At 41.2% G+C, this 22,065-nt stretch overlaps 1 protein-coding gene across 2 annotated transcripts; it reads right to left on the bottom strand.

The window, feature by feature from the left end:
• Positions 1-10,673: 10,673 nt before the first annotated feature.
• On the bottom strand, positions 10,674-12,756 carry LOC148011047 (uncharacterized). Of its 2 annotated transcripts, XM_087671991.1 has the most exons (3): positions 12,421-12,756; positions 11,961-12,066; positions 10,674-11,735 (listed from the first exon to the last, which is right to left on the bottom strand). In XM_087671991.1, exon 3 carries the CDS (start codon positions 11,729-11,731, stop codon positions 11,186-11,188), a length of 546 nt encoding a protein of 181 aa, XP_087528117.1. In that variant the 5' UTR covers positions 11,732-11,735; positions 11,961-12,066; positions 12,421-12,756; the 3' UTR covers positions 10,674-11,185. The 2 variants fall into 2 exon arrangements, with proteins under 2 accessions (XP_087528117.1, XP_087528116.1); XM_087671990.1 differs by lacking the exon at positions 11,961-12,066 and having other exon boundaries at positions 10,678-11,735; positions 12,421-12,745.
• Between the last annotated feature and the right edge of the window lie 9,309 nt (positions 12,757-22,065).

Here is a 22,065-nt window from a genome sequence, read left to right as displayed (position 1 = left end):
ACAATTGTTAGAAAATAATAAGATAAAACTGACAAAAGTAAATACCTAGCAATCTTCAACTACAAAATAAATAAGTAGGTTGGAACTCTATCCTAACCTTAATTTAATACGAGTGCACTCTAAACTCATAAACGTTCATTAATTTAAATATGTATTTTGCAGAATCACCTGCCATGGAATCACCCACGTGCACATTAAATTAACATGATACCCGAAAAGGACATGCGTCCCCATCAACTTCTCACATAAGGAATCCACCTTGTGTACGAGCCCCAGCAAATAAATATAGTTTTATGAAATCCACTGAAAAACCTCACAAAATCTACCATGGAAAAAAAACCTCACGGAATCCACTGTGGTATCACGGAATCCACCGTGGAATATGCCTCATGGCATCATATCCCTGGAGTGGGATAGCAATTGTCGTCAATTGTTATTAGCTCAATGTGAAGCGAGTAGTGAGGGATAAGCACTTAGGTCACGAGCGTGCATCCATTGGGCCTCTTCAACAAGATGATTTTTAAACTTAACCAAATATCTAGAATATCTTTGGCCAATTCTAGTGGTCAAAAAGTCAGTGTCTAGAATAATTTCAAGTTCAAGGATTTCAGTTTCTTCTTCTAACAAAGGAGGGTTTTCATAGACATGGTGGACAAGTAATTGACCTCTAAAAGGTCGTAGTAAACTAATATGAAAAGTATTTTGGATTTTCCAATATTGGGGTAGTTCTAATTTGAATGCATTGACATTGATCTTGTGAATTATTTTGAAAGGTCCATAAAATCTAGGTGCTAACTTAACAACAGGGTGTTTCTCAACACTTTGCAATCTTCTCTTTTCAATGTGTAACCAAACATAATCATCAACATTGAAACTCATGGATTTTGTTCTCTTATTAGCTTATTTAGTGTATGATTGCTGGGCTTTCGCAACCATATCTTTTACTTTAGTAAAAATTGTAGCATGCGTATTACCAATATCATCAGCAGCTTTAACTTTGTTGGACAATGATGTAACAGGTGTAGGCAATCTATGTCCATAAATGATTTCAAAACGTGCTTTATGTGTAGCTGTATGTGGTGTATTATTGTATGCAAATTGAAGTAGATGTAAGTGTGTATTCCATGTTTGTAGTTTTGAAATTGTGTATGCACGCAAAAGATCTAGAATTGTATTGTTAGTAGATTCTATTTGTCCATTGGTTTTAGGATGGAATGCAGATGAAAAAATCAATCTTAGTACCTAAATTAGCAAACAAAGTAGTCCAAAATTTATTGCAAAATCTAGAATCACGATCAAAAATTATAACTTTTGGCAAACCATAATTAGTGAAAACAGTCTTCAAAAACAATTGTGCAGCTTGAGATATAGTTAATGTTTTGTTGCATTGTAGAAAATATGCTTGTTTGCTAAATCGATCTACTATAGTCCAAATCATATCATGATTAGCTTGTGTGTTAGGCAAACCAATTATAAAATCCATTAAAATATGTACCCATGGACATTCAAGAATTGGTAAAGGTATTAACAAACCATATTGCGTACCATAGTGTTGCTTAACTCTTTGACAAATTAAACACTTAAAAACAAAGTTAGAAACATCATATTCTATTTATGGCCAGTAAAAATCTTCAACCAATGTTCTTAAAGTAGAAATAATACCTCTATAGCCTTGATATGGGGGACAATGAATTCCGTGCAACACAAATGATCTAAATGAAACAGTGACACACAATCTTTTCTCATAAAGCATAAATCCATCAGAATAAGACAAAGAATCAATTGGAATCCAGTTATTAGCAATGAATTTATTCCAATCATCTTGAAAACTGGGGTCATGGTCATAGGTATCCTTCATAGAAATAAGGGAATCAAAAGATATAATGAAAATATTATGGATACTTGGTCTTCTACTTAATGCATCGGCAACAACATTCTCTCTTTCGGGTTGATATTAGATAAGTGGATGGAAATTTTGAATGAAAGCATCCCATTTAATATGACGGTCAGAGATTTGTGGTTAACTAAGAAAATGTTTAATACTTTGTTGGTTAGTTTTGATCATAAATTCAGATTCCATTAAATAGTGTTTCCATTGACGTAAGGCTTGAACTACAACTAACAATTCTTTATCATAGGTAGAATACTTAAGTTTAGAAGGTTCAAGTTTGCAACTAAAATAGGCTATGGGATGTGAATCTTGCATAAGGACAGCTCCTATTCCTGATCCGCTAGCTTCAGTGACTACTAGAAATAATGGTCGATTAAAGTCAAGTAATTGCAAAATAGGTGCATGTGTCAAAGCATGGTTCAATAAATCAAAAGACTTTTGTTGATTATCACTCAATAATCAACGAGTTTTGATACTCTTTGATCCAAGGTCCACAAATAATTTTGTGTCAGCAGATACTGTTGAAAGGCTACAAATTCCACCGGATCGATTGGAAACACGAATTGGATCAGGTTCGGCATTACCAATTCTACTCCTATTCAAGGGAAGTTGAATCTTAGAATTGGGGATTACCGCGACCAAGAATCTTTTCTACTTGCACCCATAGGTAACTGTGATGTTATCTTAGGCATGCCTTGGCATTACAAGATTAGACCTCTTCCGGATTTTGTTAGGAAGACCCTTGCATTTCAATTCAAGGGTCGGAATATAGTATGCATTGCTGATGCGGGAGATTGGCATGTGCCAATGGTTAGTCATGTTAGTATTTCTAAAGAAATGAAGAAAGTTATTTCTGCTTACATGATTTTTGTGAGAGAATCAAAAGAAACTAATAATTCAAGGGCACTTGGTGCCTCTAATGAACACACAATACCAACTAATGCTTCTAAGTCTCAGACTTTAAAAGGGCCCCTCTCTTTAATTGATCAAGCTAGACATGATTTTCTTAAACAATATATTCACTCCTAGGAGAGTTACCTCCTAAGCGCCCGAAAGATCACACAATTGATCTTATCCTAGGCACTTGACCACCTAACCAACCACCTTACCAAGTAAGTGCAAGTCAACAAGAGGAGATCCTAACACAAGTAAACGAATTGTTGGAAAAAGGGTTAGTTCAACCTAGCTCTTCTCCATACTGCTCTCTAGTCTTACTTGTTCAAAAGAAAGACGGTTCTTTCTGTATGTGCATAGACTATAGATCTTTGAACAATATCACAATCAAGAATCGTTTTCCTATCCCAAGGATAGATGATATCTTGGATAAGTTGCAAGGGGCTAGTATCTTTAATCGCATTGATCTTAAGAGTGGCTATCACCAGATACGGATAGCACCTGAAGATGTTCATAAGACAGCTTTTTGTACAACATTTGGACTATACGAGTTCTTAGTCATGCCATTTGGTTTGACTAATGCACGCGCCACATTCAATCGAATGATGGAGAGAATTTTCAGACCTCACTCAAAGTTCACAGGTGAGTTCTTTGATGACATTCTAATATTTTCACGATCTGAAGAAGAGCATAAAAAACATATATCTTTTGTTTTTCAAGAGCTTCGCAAGCATAGACTATAGGTCAATGCTAAGAAGAGTGAATTTTTCCTTTCGGAAATTCATTACTTAGGCCATATTGTTTCTCACAATTTGGTGAGAATGGATCCTGAGAAGATTCGAGCCATTGTTGAATGGTCTACACCTACTTCTGTACATGAATTTAGAAGTTTCTCGGGCCTATGTTCATACTATAGGAGGTTCATACAAGGTTTTGTGTATGTTGCATCTCCTCTACATGACCTTACTAAGAAGTGCATGCCTTTTTGCTGGGGATCAAGAAAACTACAAGCCTTTGAAAGAATTAAGTTTCTTGTGACTCAAGAACAAGTTCTCATAGTTTTGGATCTTCAAAAACCTTTTGAAATTCACTGTGATGCTTTTGGGGATTGCATTGGAGCTATGCTTAACCAAGAGCATCATGTAGTAGCATTTGAGAGCCGACGCCTCAAGGACCATGAGCTACATGCTCCAGTATACGAGAAAGAGCTTATGGCAGTGGTACATGCTCTTCAAGTATGGAAACACTATTTACTTGGTGCAGATTTTATTATTAAAACAGATCACCAAAGTGTAAGATACTTCCTCACTCAGAAGAAGCTCTCAAAGAAATAGATGCATTGGGTAAATTTCTTATGTATGTTTCATTTTCAAATCCTTCACACATCTGGAACTAAGAATGTGGTAGCAGATGCTCTATCACGGTGACCTCGAGTGAATGCAATCACAACTATTTACCATAACGAGTTCATGGATATACCCAAAATGTATGCAACTGATTCCGACTTCTCAACCATATGGGATCAACTTAACTCAAGTCAGTCGATTACACCTTACTTGATTTGAGATGGTTATTTGTATCATCATCAAGCAATTTGTGTAGCATTACCATTGCGCAATGGATGAAGCACATGCATCTCCATATGTTGGACATAAAGATATTCTACCCAATACTCAAGCATTGGAAAGATATTTCTTTTGGCCCACTCTTAGATCCAACATTGAAAGATATGTCCGCGAGTGCAAGATATGCCAAAAAGTAAAGTATGACAGGCATAAACGACCTGGTCTACTGAAGCCATGACCTATTCCCAATGAGCCTTGGGAAAGTATAGCCATGGACTTTATCATGGAGCTTCCTCGCACACAAGCAGGCAATGATGCAATCTGGACTATCATTGCTAGATTCAGTAAGCAAGCTCACTTTATACCTGTGTGAAAGACAATCAAAGCCAATCATATGGCTAAGCTATTGATTGCTCATGTTTTCAAGCATCATGGCATACCTAAGTCCATTATAAGTGATTGAGATCCCCGCATGACCAGTCTCTTTTGGCAAGCTCTCTTCGAGAACCTTGGAACAAAATTAAAGTTTTCATCCTCTTATCATCCTCAAACAGATGGGCAGAGTGAAAGTGCTAATTCTACTATTTTGAACCTTTTGAAATCCTATGTCTCTGATAATCAAAGAGAATGGGAAAAGTATTTGCCTTTAGTAGAGTTTGCATACAATAATACGATGCACTCTAGTACTGGTAAGACACCCTTTGAGATCATCTATGGTAAGCCTCATTTACCACCCTTTCTTCTTATGAAGGATAAGATATTTGCATCAGATGAGTTTGTTAGAGACATTGACACAACTTTCACTCAAGTAAAAGTTGTTATCCAAAGGACACAAGAGAAGCATAAACGTGAAGCAGATAAGCATCATCGTAAGTTAGATCTCAAGTTAGGACAGTATGTTCTTCTTAAGTTTGAGAAGGCTCGCTTTGAAGAAGCACAGAGGTCAAAAGGGTAAAGTGGCTAAGCTTTCTAATCGCTTTTATGGTCCTTTCAAGATCACAAATAAGATCAATGATGTGACTTTTTGTTTGGATCTACCAAGTCATTCGAACATTCATAATGCTTTCCATATAAGTTTGCTACATCCCTATATTGGAGAACCTCCAATGGAACCAATCAAGGAAGATTTACCTGACATAGAGGAAACAGAAGAGTTCCTTGTGCTTGAAAGAATTTTACACCATCAGGACAATACTCTAAGGTCAAGTAAGGTATTACGGAAGTATCTGGTTAAGTTTAAGAATTATCCCCCATTTTGGACGCTCAATTTATGACTAAGAGAGAACTGCAAGACTTTCCATATCTTCTTAAGGACTATGTATCCCCTCTATAGTTGAGGTCAACTGTTTAGAAGCCAGAGGGATGTCACTAAATTGATTGCTTATTACGCATTCTCTATTTCATAAATTCATATCAATAAATTTATGACTCACTTTTCTTTAAGTGTTGATGATGATCTAGCATGGTCATGAGACCATTTAGAGACCATTATTCCTAGTGCATCACTTAATGGGGTGATCAGAGCACTGTGACGAGAATATCTGGTACAGGTAGTATAAGTTATGAAGGGGGAAAGGAGTGTCTGCCAAGTGTAAGAGTGTACACAAGAACCAAGGAGTTATACATAAATGAAGATGGATTGAGTTCTAAGAAGAGGAAGTGCATTAGCATTGTGTATATGTATTTATGTGTGCATCCAAGGACGCCTGGGAATGTTTTACTTTTGTGTAATGAGCATTGTATTCATTTGGGGTCATCCTCTCCCCTACAAGTCAAGGTTTAAGGTCTTTTCTTTCATTAAGAAAGATGAGAGAGGGAATTCTCTCACTAAGAATCTTTGACTTGCTTTGCAACTTCTTCACACTCATACTTGGAGAGTCTATAAGATGGCTTGTTCAATGGCTTAGAATAGGACTCTAGATCAAACGGGTGGTCCACTTGTTTCTTAGAGGGAAGGGTTGTAGGCATCTGAAATAAATTGTCATACGCCTCTAGTAGTAAGGCTTTCAATGCCTTATTCTTAGATACTTGTGAGGATTGATCTGAATTTCTTTTATTCAAGTGTAAGACAAAGATCTATGAGCATTTCTTAAACTCTCATTTGAGTTTCTTTGATGTGATTAGGTAAAAATTAGCATTATCATAAACTCCCTCTAAGCAAATAAATTGCCCAAGCATAACAAACTCAATGTAGAGCTAAGAGAAGTCCATAGCAATTTTTTCCAAGTGTTTCAGTTAGTCATAACCCAAGACAATATCAATGGGGTCCATGTCTAATGTAATTAGATCAATTGATGCCATATAGTTTTCAGTTAAGCATAGGGAAACTTTGGAGCATACATGTTTGTTAATTTCTTCTTCACCATTTGCTACTTGAACTTTCAAGGGGTACTATAACTCTGTAGGGATGCATTTCAACCTATCAATGGATGATTTATTAACAAAATTTTGTGGCTATACTATCCACTAGGATAAATACATGCTTTTCATTAATGCTTCCTTGAATGCATAAGGTGTAAGGGCTCCTAGAGCCAGTCCATGTGTCCATGGAGATGGAGCAAACGGAAGTGGTAGCCCGAGGGGGTATAGAAGTGATCAATTCAATATCATAAGATGGGTAGCCACTTGGGTCAAAGGAAAATCCATCCTCATGATCATAGAATTATGAAGGATCCAAGTCCTCTTCTACATAATCCTCATTTTTAGCATGTGGAAGGGTATTTGCAACATTCAAGGTATGTAATTTCTCCTCATCGTTTTGTCAATCCTCCATAACATATATGCTATGAACTTTGATCTTTACTTTCTTATAGGGGCATTTTGAGACATGATCTTTGTACTTATCTCCACACTTAAAACATAAGTCTTTTTCTTTCCAATATTTCACAACATCTAGAGAAATGAATTTTTGGCCACTTTGAGCACTTGAGGCTAATGCATTTCAGGGTATATTTTCAGCATATTTACCCTCACCATTAGAGCTAAGTGATGTCCCAAAAGTGCCACGTTTCCATTAAGTATATAGAAGGGGAGATAAGTGGGGATTTTGGGGTTGCTATATTGGGCATGGGATTGTGTCGAAAAACACCACCATATTGGCCTAGCCTCATGGGGTTACAAGGCTATTCAAAACCTTGTTGAAAGCCCTCATTTTTACGATACTTCCTTGCATATCTTTCAACCAATTCAATTGCATCAAATAAGGTAGAAATCTCTCAATATAAATGGTCAAGTTCATAAACTTATTTGTGTAATCTCTTACTGTGAAACTGCATTGGTCAAGTTGGTACCATCATCTTGCCAACTTCTCTTTTTCCACCAAAGATACAAAGACTTAATCATATACATCTTAAAGTCTTCCGAGAATGTGCCACCAAGTATGGGTAAATTCCTCTAAGTAGTGGAGAGAGGCAAAGAGAATTTTTTTATCATCACTGCATTGGCAAATATTAAAGTAGAACTCCAATTTAGAGGTCCATTTTTCTAAGTTTGATGAGGATGGTAATTTGCCCATCAGAGATTATTGGGGCCTTGCTATCCATGGAAGCCTTGTTGTCTATATATACCATGCTGTCCATACAAGCCATGTTGTGCATTAGTCCCATGTTGCCCATGAAACCATGCTACCCATGGGTACCATGTTGCCCATTATTGCCATGCTGGCCATTAATACCATGCTTTCCATTATTGGGTTAAGCCATATAAGTTCCATTGGGGCTCCTAAGGAGAGTGGGGGAGCTTTTGTCAATGGTGGGTAGGGATCTCGTATGGGATTGGCTGCATGGGTGATGGGAGAGTTCAAGAGAGGCTCTCGTTAATATGAGAGTGCTTGCCAACCTCATATGTGGTAGTAGAGGGAATGCCCTTAGCTCCAAAAATCCCATGTGAACCATGAAGCAATTCCAATGGTGGAGGCCGCCGTGGTTCGTGCTTGGATTTATTTGCCTTATCTTGTGCTGAGGTGGTGGCTACCAAGGCTACAAGAGTGGTGAGGTGCTTTAAGGTCTATTGAGTCCGAGAGTTGGAGAGAGCCATTTGCTTGATCATAAGATCAATTTTTGATAGCATTGATGATGATTAGCGACCATGTCATTGTGCATTTCCATGTTATGGAGCTCATGTTGACAAAAGGTGTGATTGAGCATATTGTAGGAGTCCATATCAAGCACCTCCTCTTGCATGTCACCATTATAATCATGTGTTGAGCTAGGTTCCTCATTCACTGAGGCCCTGGAGTCTCTAATCTTCCTCTGGATCTCATCATGCGCCTTGATTTTCCCTTTCTACCTTGCCATTTGAGTGTAGTCCACAAGATCCACCGTTAATAAAACAAGCATAACTTCTAGTAGGGAACTCCCATCGAGATTTTTTATTCAAGTCAAATGGGACGAAACCTTCTTTGAGATTAGCTATTAAGCTTTGATTAGATAATTTTGCAATTGAATATATATGGCTATCTTGGAGCAGTTTTCACTCTCTCCATACTAACCTCAGCTGCACAAAAATGGCCATATCTTTTAGACTATAACTTCGGTTGGGAATATTTTTTATTTAAACCAAAGGGGACAATGCCCTCTTAGAGATGAGCTATAGGATCCCCTCCCATATTCAATACAAAATTTATTGCAACAAGCTTTCTATGACTATCCCTGAATTCTTGCAACTAAAACACTGCCTGTCTTCATTCAACTTCACATTGTATAAGTGGCTCAAGGGCTAAGGAGCCTAAGCATCATGGTAACCAGCATACATACCATACTAAGCATGATCTCAAGCAGATTTAAGCATCAATTTATTCTACCAACACTATATATGGAGGCCTCAATGCCATACATCCCACATTAACTACATGCATATCAAGTGCCTTACATAGTGTCTTGATCAATGTATGGCCTCATTTCAAGGGGATATATCATCAAGAATGGGGTAATCATGGAGTGTACTTGCACTTGCATACAAGTATCAAAAGTTCCTCCCATGCAAGGTGTGGTGCACCACTTCAAGATCTTTAATAAGTGGTAAGAAAGAGTCACCTCATGCACTTATCTCTAATTTAGGTGATTATACCTATATTTTCTCTTATGTTTTAATTTCTTTTTAACACAACTCCTATTGATATGTGATTTAGGTTTTTTTCAGGTAAAAGACGACTCTTGAAGACAAATGTTGCCAACCATTCATGCAAGAGGTACATGCATGTTTCACCATTGCACGATGTCACAGATGCACCATTGCTTTCAAACAATGCTCGCTTGCAAAAGAGAACGTTTTCAAATTCCTTTTAGTAGACATTATGCTCTTTATGCTCACAATCCTATTTCGACTAATGAGCAATTGATGTTATGCTCTTTATGCTCGCAATCCTTCTATTTCGATTGATGAGCAATTGATGTTAATCCAATTCTTTTGAATCATGTAAGATGCTTTGAATCAAAGTTGCATGCCAACCATACTCTTTCTTGAAGAGCTATTTTATTGTTAAATATCAACCGTTACATGTTCCATTAACATGTCAACCTTTTTCTTCCATCATCTCCTATTCTATTTCAATACATTAAGAGTACATTTTTCATCAAAAGACTCTTGATTGACATTGATATATCTAAGTTGTGGATGTATCTAAGGATGTGATATGAAAGAATGCATCATGTGGAGTTTTCACAAAAATAAAGATATAGAATGCATGAATGAGCAAAGAGAATTTGCTCACCAAAATGAGAAGTAGCTAGGCATAGCTCACAATGATGCCAATCATGCAAAGCACGATTACGATTCACGAACATAGCCAACAACACAGGCCATGCTAGCTAGTTACTTTTTTATACTACTTGGCTAACTCTAACCACAACTTACAACCTACATTAGAGAACAGTTCAAACTTCACCCGTGACCCAAGCCTATTTAACTGTATTTTCAACACTCAAAAGTAAATTAAGAGTAATAACTAACCACAGCACTCAATTAATGCCAATCACCACATTGCCATATATGACAATTGATTCAAGGAGCTATTATTGGGTAACCATGAGGCGATCACAAGCTTTTGATGAACAGCTCAAGAAATTAAAGTATCTCCAAAAATTAAATAAGATTATTACAAATGTCACGACTCATCCGACTCTTTATTATGACACAGGATAGCCTTTAAAAATGCTCGAACAGGCTGGATCATGGATGCACTCGTGTTTTTGTAAGTTGTAACCAAATGTCTCGGCCGTTGAATTGATAACATTAACAGACCGAATTATTTTACAAAAAGCATCGGCCGCCGGCCGACTGAACTTTGCTATCTAATGAAAGAAAACACTTTAATTGGCGTATTATAGCAAAGAGTGTGTTATCGGTAACATTGGACACAGCGTTATGGATCGAGATCAGTTCGAGGCTTTTACTCACATTCATACAGGTCAGGTAACAGCATAATAAAGAAACATGTGACAACTTACAAGACATATTGGAATTTGGCATTTGGAAATTGGCAAATTGCAATGGCAAATCAAAAAACAAATATATTTTAATGGCGCTTTTGGGCGCGCCCGATGACTATGATCGTGTGGCACGTCAGGAATCGGGAGAAGGCAGCTGCCACATCGTGAATCGTGAAAACCAATGGTCAACCAGATTGAGAGACTCGCCGGAGAGAGAGAGAGAGAGAGAGAGTGTGTGTGTGTGTGTGTGTGTGTGTGTGTGTGTCTGTGTGTGTGTGTGTGTGAGAACGAGACTCGAGAGTGTGAGAGTGAGAGTGAGTCGTGACCTATGACCAGTTAAGGTACCTAAGCAGATGAGAAAGAGTGGAAGAGATAGACAGATTGAGAATTTGAGAGGTGAGGAAACATCAAGTAGAGAAAGCATACAGAGCAGTAGACATGAAAATTAAGAGGCCACAGGAGACCATGGCAACCAGAGGGATGGCAGCCCATCTGGACCAGCTGCTGTGCTCACAGCTCAGAAGGCCAAGCCTGATTTGAACCAGAAAGACAATGGAGAGGGTGAGGAATGCGGTCCCTATGATGGTACCGATGGCGGTCAGGAGCATGCCGAAGCGGAGGACCTTGGGGTTGATTTGAGCACTGATGGGCTGAGGGTGATCTTTGCTGTTGAGCACCACAATGAGGAGCTTGAGGCCCTGAGCTATCAAACTGGACAGGAGGTAGCTGCTGAAGGCAATCACCTCAAACACCAGCAGGAACTTGGTGTAGTCCTGCCCTACCAGACATGATCCCACCAGACTCCCCTGTGCACTTGGATTGGTGAATGACAGCCCTATGAACACTGCAACTGTGAAGAATGAATTCACTGACACAATCTCGTCCAGCGCTTGCACATGCACCTGAGTTAGCGCCATCCCCGCTGCTTCCCCGGCCGCCTCCGTCTTCCCCATTGGCCTGCACACCACATACAATATGGTACAACAAAATCAGTAGCTCAAATTGCGGCTGCAAACAGCATGCCCAGGAAGATGAAGCCAACATTTGTTAGCAATGGCACACCCGGGAAGATGAAGCCTACATTTGTTAGCATTGCTTGTTAGGACATATGCTATTACAATGGTACAATGACAAGCTGATTCTTCTTTGAAAAATTGCCCTTAATTAAGTTATGCGGCCTACCTTTAGGAAGGAATGCTAATAGCAGAAGGGCTATGATGCTAGCGCGCGCCCTTGTTACGCTGTGGAGGTGGACTGCTTGAGACGATGCAAAAAGAGGGTGATGGATCTAGTTCAAGCACAGAATGCAAAGTTGATTCAGGAAACCCCCACAAAGTAACTAGAACAGAATTGTGGCACTATCATTAGTCTTGCAGTTTAGTAGCTGGGGATTCGTAGAGTCTTGCACAGGATTCAGTGATGGGAAACCCCTTGACCTGCAGGTGCAGTGAGGACCCAAGGCAGTGACGACTATGGCGCTACGTGAACAAACAACGACGAGAAAAGCTTGACCTGCATGTCCAGTGAGGACAGGAAGGACCGAGTATGGCGCTAGAAGAGGGATGTCCAGTGAACGAACAAATGGAAGAGGAAGAGAGGGAAACAGAAACATGGAAAGAAGAGAAGTGGAGTGATCTGGAACCTCTTATCTTGGTGGTCCTTCGCCTTGGTAGAGGGGATTGCCTGTGGCCTGTTATCGCTGCAGCATCAGCGTAATCCTTGTTTCAGAGCGCTGTTCCTCACACACACTCTCTCTCACTATCTACGGAGTATGTACCAAAAAGAATGGAAGACTATTTTCCAATTGGCCGTTCAGAATAAAAGCTACTGAATCAAAGTACTCTCTCTTATCCTGTCCTTATTTATTTTCTTCGGGAACCTGCATTTTCACCCAAAAACACATGAATCGCGGGATCCATGACCTACCCTTGTCCTCACTGCTAACTTCTAAGCCCTCAACTTTCAAGCACACTTGTAAATAAGAGCTTCCATTGTGAATCCATGGTGCCTCTCATGAAGAACCTTTGGCAATACAAATGTGACCCTCGAGGCCAAGGATTCTTTTATGATTTTATAGCGTCATGAGAGGCCTCCATTGCTTGAGTTTTGACATGTCTAAAGATTTGGTGATGAGCTTGATAAGAACCCTATTTACTACTTGTAGTGAGCCATGAAGGTAGCAATCATTTGGTCATACTTGGTGAGTCAGACCCAAAGGCTTCCCAGCTTTGCTTGGAAGCAATGAGTTCTAAGAGAAAGCAAGAGATATGCAATAAGTTGATCAAAAGATGCTAGTCTGAAAAGAGGTCCATGCAAACTTGTGGTTGTTGCTAAAGGACAATATGAACTCCATCTTTATTGGGGACTAGAACATGATGTCATTGTGCAGTAGGTCTAAAACTTCCTAATGCACTTGTAAGTCATCAAAATATCATCATTGTTACAATTGGGCAGCCTTCTTTGAGCTTAAAGAAGTGCCCATCCACATGGCAAAACTTAGACCAATTAAGGAGACTTTAAATTGAGGGGTAGTATTCAACATCCTCGACATTATATTGTTAAAAGGGAAGCCATGTATAGAACAATAGTAAATCAAAAAGTGGAATCCAACTTCTCATAGAAGCAATACATCAATTAGAAGGGGACACTCATAGATGACCAATGATCAAAACTAAACCCACAAAAATATTTTCTTCAATGCATCTCAAGGGAGCTTGTTTGCTCATCCTTTATCAAGGTAACTTTCATCTCATTGGAACTTCATGTGCAACATCACTATTCAAACTTATTTACATTCACTAAATGGAAAATTTGGGATATAATTTATCATCTCTATGTCTTTAATGTTTTTACCTCCAACAAAATGAAGATGGAGAATCAAATTCTTAAAACTTCATATGGAAATTTGGAAGTTCAAATTTTCTTTAAAAAGGATAAGATTAAGATTGTCATACTAGCAAGTGGCTTAGAAATTTTAGGGTAATAAGAGCTAAAAGTCCAAGATAGATTGCATGGATTGAGTGCTACAATGAAGTATGATAACATAAGCATGAGATTGGTGAGATTATGCTTTTTGGGTGAATGCTACAAACTTGTCTTCAAACTCATTTAATGAATAAATTGGATGGATTGAATGGTTTGCACCTAAATATTGGTTTGGTTCAATATGCCAAGTGACCATTGAATTAGCCATCATTTCACAACCAATATCTACTAGCAAAGTAGCAATTCTAACCTATTCAAAATCCATTATTTGCAATTTAACTTCTTGTCATCTATACTCCTTTATTATTTGAGCTAAAGGTTCAGGAGGTGTCTAAGCACCAAGGAGTTCTCAAACCTACTCCCAAACCAAATTTTAAAAAGTGCTCATTAATTGCTAATAATTGTGTGTGTGAGTACAGATGGAATTCATGGTGTAGTTGGAGCCATTTGGAATTGCAGCCATTAATGGAGTATCGGGTATAGCCAACGCGAAAAAATTAGCACAACTCTAGACCCTGTCTCACGGAACCAGGTTCTCCTTGGCCTAGAGAAGAACTATTGATTTCATTCCGCCACATGAAATGATAAGGGCTTCATAATATGTCACATAAAATGATAGACTTTCACTTAGTTTAGTGCATGATTTGTTAACTATAATTCATGGTTTACTTCCATGATTAAAATAAATACATGAAATGTTAGTTTCCATTCATAGGATGCAACCGCTCAAAACCATAGAGAACTTGTCATCTATCTTGCATTGCATGCAGAAGATAGGTCTTGATTTTGCATACCACAAATAGGTTGTCTTATCCTATGATAGCCAATATTTATGTTTGGAGACCGCATTAAATATTAGGGTAAAATTGCATTTAGGATACTAACAGGTTCTTAGACTTTCATGGATCGCTTATGAGGAAAGATTTTTATGCATTATATGATTATCTTTTACCTATGTTAGAGCATAGAGGTGATAAGTGAATTGACTTTAAACTTTTATACTCTCAAGTCACACGAGACCCTGCACTTTAGGAACAAGTACTCATTGCCAGATATGAAGAGAGTTAAAGATTATTTAGGCTGCACTAATATATTAAACGCACCATGTGCATGCGAGATAAGTTTGATTAGAAAATTCTGCATAGCATCGCACTAAGAGAGGTTGGAAAGAATGTATGACAAGGTCTTGCAATATATTGTGTTTTGAAGATTACCAAGTATGTTAAAAGACGTACAAAGAATCGAGGGTTCACAACTTGGAACCCTAGAATAAAGCCCAAGGGAAAGAGAGATTCAAAAGAAGTTGAGTGATTAAACACACGTGCTGTGAGTTGTTCTTAATGATCTTGTCTTGGATTATTGGAACTGGAGACCCTCCTAGTTTAAGCTAGTCTAGTAACCTGACTCCAAATGGAATGTTGATCAAGGCTTATGCTTGGTTGTCTTGAAAAGGATATTTCTAAGTGAATTTGGCTAGTTGCCTTGGAAAGAGGAGATCATACTAAGGACAAGTGGTTTATAAGCAAAGTGATTGCTTGATGTAGAAAATGATATTTTCTTGATTGGAAATGGAAGGGATGTTTTCCTTAGTAATTGTTTGTAAGCTGGGTGCTTCAGCTATGGTTGATTCCCTAAAGGAATAATTAAGGAAGGATGGCACTAGCTACCCCCCGCGAGCTACCAAACCCTAACCAAGGGGATTATGAATCCGCGCCGGGAATGTGGACCGAACCCGCCGTGAGAGGTCTCTCCGTAGAAATTACTTGGAGTAGGAGGACATTTGGGTGCCAATGGGGGCTCTGGCCATAAATCCCAATGCCTCCAGGCCCTACACAAGTGTTCTACATGACTCGAGATGGGATCTCGAGGCCTTGATACTAGTTACAAGGTGGAATCTTGGGAGGATAAACCTTTGGGTTTTATTGCCGGGAGACGGAAGGATTTTTCTGTCGAGGTAGAAAGGAACACTTAATTCTCCTATATGGGCAGGAGGCAAACATTAATCTTAAGATAAGTTAAGGAAGCGTTGATCTTGTTTTATCTTGTCTTCGTGTCAGTACCTTAAATTACGTAAAGAAACCTGTGACTAACAGGTTAATTAAGGAAGCTGCTTTTATGTGTCAAACATAACGTGGTAGGTAATTAGATAACTAGAAGTGTGGTGGATGTGATCAATGGGTCTATCCTACGGAAGGGTAGTCTCAGTTAGCCGAAAGCTTTCCTCAAAAGGAAATGTTAGCGAGGAATGTTAGGGAAGGTCGGACGATGACCTTAGACAATGTTGGTTAGAATCCTGATTCATACCGTTTTAGGGGACCGGAATGGGACTATGCCCTACGGGCAGAGAGGTCGAGCGATGCATCCCTCTTGTTTCCCACTCTCTTTGAACCAAGTGCGGTATGAGTCTGCTTGGGTCCAATTTTATCTACACAAAGTGAAGCGGCTGTAGACCGACGTTAGAAGGCTGTTAGGAAGACTCGACTACTAGGAAACTGGAATTCAGGTCGATCCTAGTGGGAATGGCCGGATAAGTTTCGTTGCGGGGCAGACTCAAGAGACCCTAGTTGGCAAACCCCATGTCATTCCTTGGGAGTGTCGGGCGGTGTCTTCTAGATTGATCTCTCGGTGGGCTGCTAAGACGTGTCCCACAATTTGAGGGGCAGGCACGTTACAGTGTGAGAGTGAGAGATCGAGGAGAGCAAGCTCCCCATCTCCTCTCTTCATCTTCTTCTTTTCTCTTCTCTTCTCTTGTCTTGCGGGGCTATGGAGGATTGAGCTTGATGGAGAGGGATTGAGGTTGTTCGAGCTTTCATAGAGGATCAGCAAATCATACCATCTTAGGAATCGAACCACCATTTGAAACTAGACCAAGCAGTCCGATCAAACCACTTTTCGAAGTCAAACCAGCCCATTCGAACCCCCTAGAATTGGAGAGTTCGATTCTGGGAATGAGACTAAGAAACTAGAACACAAAAACACATAGATAGGACCTATGGCTCAGCCGTAGGCCAATCAACTTAGCTCCCAAGACACCCCTAGAAACTCACCCCAATTGACTGAAGCCAAAAACCAGAGAAAACTGCAAGTGAACAGCCTAGAGACAACCTCTAGCAGCCTGGTCTAACTAGACTTGTAGCCCAAAGTTGGCCTCTAGATTGTAACCCATCCTTGATAGAGCATAGAGGAGCAACATAGACCCTAAACAATCCTTAGGAGCGACCAGAGACCGTGCTTAGAGCCATACTAGGTCATAGACAAGCCAAGGGGGTAGCCATACCTGTATGATTGTTTTGTTTTGTTTGCACACCCCACACTAATTTCTTTTACACAAGTGCACCAAACAACCGGAAATCTTGATTTTACACCATGCATAAAGAGCACCCAACAATGAGTGTACATAAGTTGAGGACTATTTTCAATAACAAGGAATACACTCAGACATAAAAACTCGAAGGAACACACCAGTAGGAGGAGACCCAAAACATAGTTAGGTGCCATAGCCCCTTTGATAGGACCTTCGAAGACTGTGGCAGGATTGAAAGGACATCAAGATTGAGGGCAAAGTAGTATCAGAGCTACTTGGATTGATTGACAACCTCGTGGAGCGAGAAGAAGGAATGATGTCAGGAGCAAACAAAGACCAAGGAAATGATCAGCTGGACTTGGGGTGAATTCCCAATTGTGGTTCAGGACATGGTCCAGGAGTACGACCTGGTAACTAGGATGGTAATCCATAGTAGGCGAGTAGAGGAGGTAGTGGTAAGCCTAGAGGAAGAGAGAAAAGAAATTAGGAAAGCGTTGCAAGGCATAGCCGCCTACAACCGCAAGTACAGAGCTAGGAAGCTGCAATAGGACATAGATGTGCATGAGGCCAGACGTGTGCTAGCACTAGCCGATAGAAGCAAGGCAGGACCAAACGTGGAGAGAGAGAGAGAGAGATAGCACGCTAGAGAGCTAGGAAGCTGCAATAGGACATAGATGTGCATGAGGCCAGACGTGTGCTAGCACTAGCCAATAGAAGCAAGGCAGGACCAAACGTGGAGAGAGAGAGAGAGAGAGCACGCTAGAGACAAACCTCACATTGAGCAAGCTTGTGACCAAGCAGCTCATGGACAACATGATTGTCAAACAAAGTGCAGCAGCGCTAGTGACCTTGCTACTCTCATGCCTAGGAATTACTCAAGGGGTAAAGAACCAATAAAAAATCCCTGTAGTAGCTAAGTAGCTAGACAAGTGCTAGCCTAGTAGCGACCCGTACAACTTCGTGGAGTAGTTCGAGCAAGTTTCCAAGGCCAACGGTCTCACAGACCTTGCACAACACTCCCAGGCTTTTGGGCTCTGCTTAGGCGATAAAGGTTAGATGTGGTACACTAGCTTAGATGCGGTAGAGCGAGCAAAGTTTGCCTGACTAAAGGATCTCTTCATTAAGAGATTCTCGAAAGCATGATACTCTGATAACCTCATAGTCTACAGTCAAAGGGATGAGGACATAAGAGACTACATCACTCATGTGTGCAGCCTCTTCAAGAGAATCCCCGCGAACGAGCAACCCAATGAAGGGCTATCTCCACCATATTCATAAATGGAATCTGTAGCAAGGAATTGTACAAAGCCTTAGTAAGCAACTCCAGCTTGCAGTGAGATGTGCTAGCTAGGATCTTTGACGAAGCAATTAGGGTGGATGACCAGCTAAGAGAGAGGGCTCTTGAAGCTCAAACCGTGATAACCACGATAACTCTAGTCAGAGGACCTTGGAGAGGACCACAACCTCTAGCGATAGATCAACCCCTAGCACGTAGGACAAGGGAAAAAGTATAGATCAAGGCTAGGAGCTAGCTGAGGTGAAAATGGAGCTAGCACAATTGCAGGAATTGGTGAGGAAACCAGCGTGACCACACATCCAATGTGTGCATTGTGGTGGCAACCACCTTTCGGTCGAGTGCAAGGATCCTAGATCTAGGCCTTGAGCGAATCGTGGTAGGTTTGGCCATGGTGCCATGCATTGTCGGTTGCCTAGGAGATTCCCCTATGTCTAGCAGTACAATCTGCCATACTTAGGGAATAGGCCACCAAATTTCTTTGGAAGAGGAGCCTAGCCGGTGCTCCCAACACCAAACGATGCAAAACCAGTCATTCCTAGGATGGAGATCAACCTGACATGCATACCTAGGCTACCAAGTCCCTACGTAACCCATCCACTGGAGTGATGCTCCAGTCCACTATGTGGAGGAGCCTAACGAAGATGAAGCCTATGTGAATCCTTACATCTTGTATGACAAAGAGGGCAATCCAGTCCTGATGGACTATCGACCACTATTGGTGATGGTGTTAGGTAGAGGTATGGGTAGAGGATTTGCATGGCCGACCCAAGATCCAATCTCGTATTGGACTTGCAATCACCCAGGCCATATCTCATCACATTGTCTAGAGAAAGAACAAGCGAATAGAGAAAATTTTGACCTTAGATGTGTTGAGTGCGGCATCACTCATCTCTTCACCAATTTCAATAGAAGGAAGCCATCCTCTAGCTCGACAATCATGCCATCAGTGCCTTTGGGACTGTTCAGAGTCGAGACATTCAATAGCGAGGACACACCCATCCTGCTACATGTCATGACTAGAGCATAGACGAAGCAAGCAGACATATAATTGCATGGGCCTAGCAACTTAGATGTAGCCTCAATAGGAAAGAAGAGCCAAAGGAGAAGGAAGAAAAAGACTAACATAAAGGTCATGCTTAATACTAAGGATGCGATAATGCTAGTGACAGGCAAGAAGGTCACAGATGCAAAGGCAAAGACCACCGCTCCAAAGACGACAAAGAAAGGGAGTGCCAAGGTAGGGGAGTATCCTCACCCTAGGTGCCAACTCGAGGCAATAGCCAAAGTCAAGGAGTGGGTAAAGGAAGCCTAGGAGCACCTCAAGGACACTAAGCCTATCTTAGAGGACGAGATCGAGGATCTCTCTAGCCTAAGCACACCAATCTCACTTGCACGACCAAGGTCAAGAGACGACCCATGCCACGGGTGGTGCCACCTAGGCCAAGTTTAGATGCTACGGGCTAGCCACTCAGTCAAGACCAATGGCCAAGAAGCACAAACCTAGGGTAGAGGCAAGCAACCAGCAACCTCCTCGCGATGTTAGTGACCACCCCACTGACTCTAAGTTTAGGGGACCTGCTCAAGCATCACCCCACGCTATGGCAAGAGTTGAAACATTGGGTGGAAGACCGATGGAGCATGTTGTCGCCAACTTGCAGGATCATGATGCAATCACGCAAATACCCAACTTGACGCTGCACTCAATGCCAAGGTCATTACATGTTAATGCCTTTTGGAAAGGTACGAATATGCACGCAGTCTTGCCTAGCCTAGCCCTAGGAGACATAACACGGAAGGGAATCGTAGATACTGGGGCAAGAGTGAGTATGTTGATCCATAATGTGCTCCAAGATTGGGAAAACCCACCTGTCAAAACCTCTAGGTTCAACGTCACTCTAGCTAACGGAATGAAAGTTAGGCCATTTGGAGTCTTGAAGAATTGGCTAGTGAAGATCGTGGGTGTCCAATTCTCTATGAACTTCATCGTCATGAAGGGAGTGGACTATAACATTCTGCTAGGCCACCAACCCTAGATGAGGAACACTTGAGTTGTTGAAGACTAGGGCAACGATCTGATCTTCTTACAAAATAGAATGGAAGTAGTGAGGGTCGAGATGGACACTTGGAAGATGACCTCTATCAACCTAGATGCCATCTTTGCCATGCTCAGGGGTGATGCACTAGTAAGAAGACCTTACAAACCTTTGATGAAATACATTCCTTGTCCTAAGGATGAGCAAGATTGGATTCACGTCCTAGCGACCATCGATCTCCCATTCTCGAATGAAGAGGAGACATACAAACAAGCTGCAAAAACTGCAAGTGTGCCAAAGAAGGAGCCCACGGTGCCACTCTACATGATGGCAAGGAGCTCAAGCAACCGACCTAGACCTATCTCTCTCCATGTTCTTAGCAACAACCTAGAACTTCACAAGATCCTTGAATACCTAATAGGCAGATTGGTTGGCAACCCCATTGCTAATCTCAAACCCCTCAGAGATGTGTTTTACGAGCCTAAGTGGAATTGGACTAAGGTGCATGATCTGAACTTACTGTACAATTGGGTCTTAGTCACCGACAAATGACAGGCTAGAGACGAGAGTCTAGGGGATGAGGAGCAATTAGGAGGAGCTGATTCCAATGATGAGTACAAGGACTGCCACTCCATTAGTGAGAAAAGCGAGGAAGAAGTAGACATTGTAGAGTACGGCACTGAAGGAAGGGTGATAGAATAGATAAGAGTAGACTCCAAGCCTTAGAAAGAAAGTGCTTACAAGATCGAGAGAGGAGTCATGCGGATGGAGTGCAATCGCTCTTGGTTGGAGCACGTGGGAGCAATAGATTACGAACACGCAGGGATAGCCCAACCACCGGCAATGCCCTTGCTTAGGACGAATGCTCCCACCCATGCATGAGCCACCAGGAAGAACGATGCTAGGACGGATTAAGAGCACAATCATACATACGTGATCTATTTCCACCACCACCACCGCCTCCTCCTCCTCCTCCTCCTCCTCCTCCTCCTCCTCCTTCTCCTCCTCGTCTCTTTCCCTCTCTCTCTCTCTCTCTCTCTCTCTCTCTCTCTCTCTCTCTCTCTCTCTCTCTCTCTCTCTCTCTCTCTCTCTCTCTCTCTCTCTCTCTCTCTCTCTCTCTCTCTCTCTCTCTCTCTCTCTCTCTCTCTCTCTCTCTCTCTCTCTCTTTGTCTCTACACTCTCCCTCAGAGGTAACTATAGGCAAAGGCAGAGACAACAACGTCTAGGGGGAGTAGCAACGTGGAGAGGCAGGTGAGTCCTCTCTCTCTCTCTCTCTCTCTCTCTCTCTCTCTCTCTCTCTCTCTCTCTCTCTCTCTCTCTCTCTCTCTCTCTCTCTCTCTCTCTCTCTCTCTCTCTCTCTCTATTGGTCGTTGTGTTGTTCATTGTATTGGATGCAGGTCGCAGAGAGAGAGAGAGAGGGTAGGACGCTAGATGCTAGAGCTCGAGGGAGAGAGAGATCTATTGGTCACTAGACGTAGGTCACTGAGAGAGAGAGAGAGAGAGAGAGTAGGCCGCAAGTCGCAACACACTAGAGCTGAAGGGGAGAGAGAGATCTATTGGTCACTAAGGACGCAGGTCGTAGATAGAGAGAGAGAGAGAGAGAGAGGGTAGGCACGTGCAACATGTTGCGGCTCGAGGGTAGGTCGCAGGTTGCAGCACTAGCGCAAT

Source organism: Lygodium microphyllum, chromosome 29 (assembly GCF_053477565.2).
Source record: "Lygodium microphyllum isolate KBCC chromosome 29, Lygodium_microphyllum_v1.1.10, whole genome shotgun sequence".
NCBI classification, from domain to species: Eukaryota; Viridiplantae; Streptophyta; class Polypodiopsida; order Schizaeales; family Lygodiaceae; genus Lygodium; species Lygodium microphyllum.
The sequence above is the reverse complement of the archived record's forward strand: the minus strand, read 5'-3'. Positions and strand labels throughout refer to the sequence as shown.

What these genes read in the sequence shown, in the direction of transcription:
- LOC148011047 (XM_087671991.1), bottom strand. Translation starts at nt 11,731, where the DNA reads ATGGGGAAGACGGAGGCGGCCGGGGAAGCAGCGGGGATGGCGCTAACT.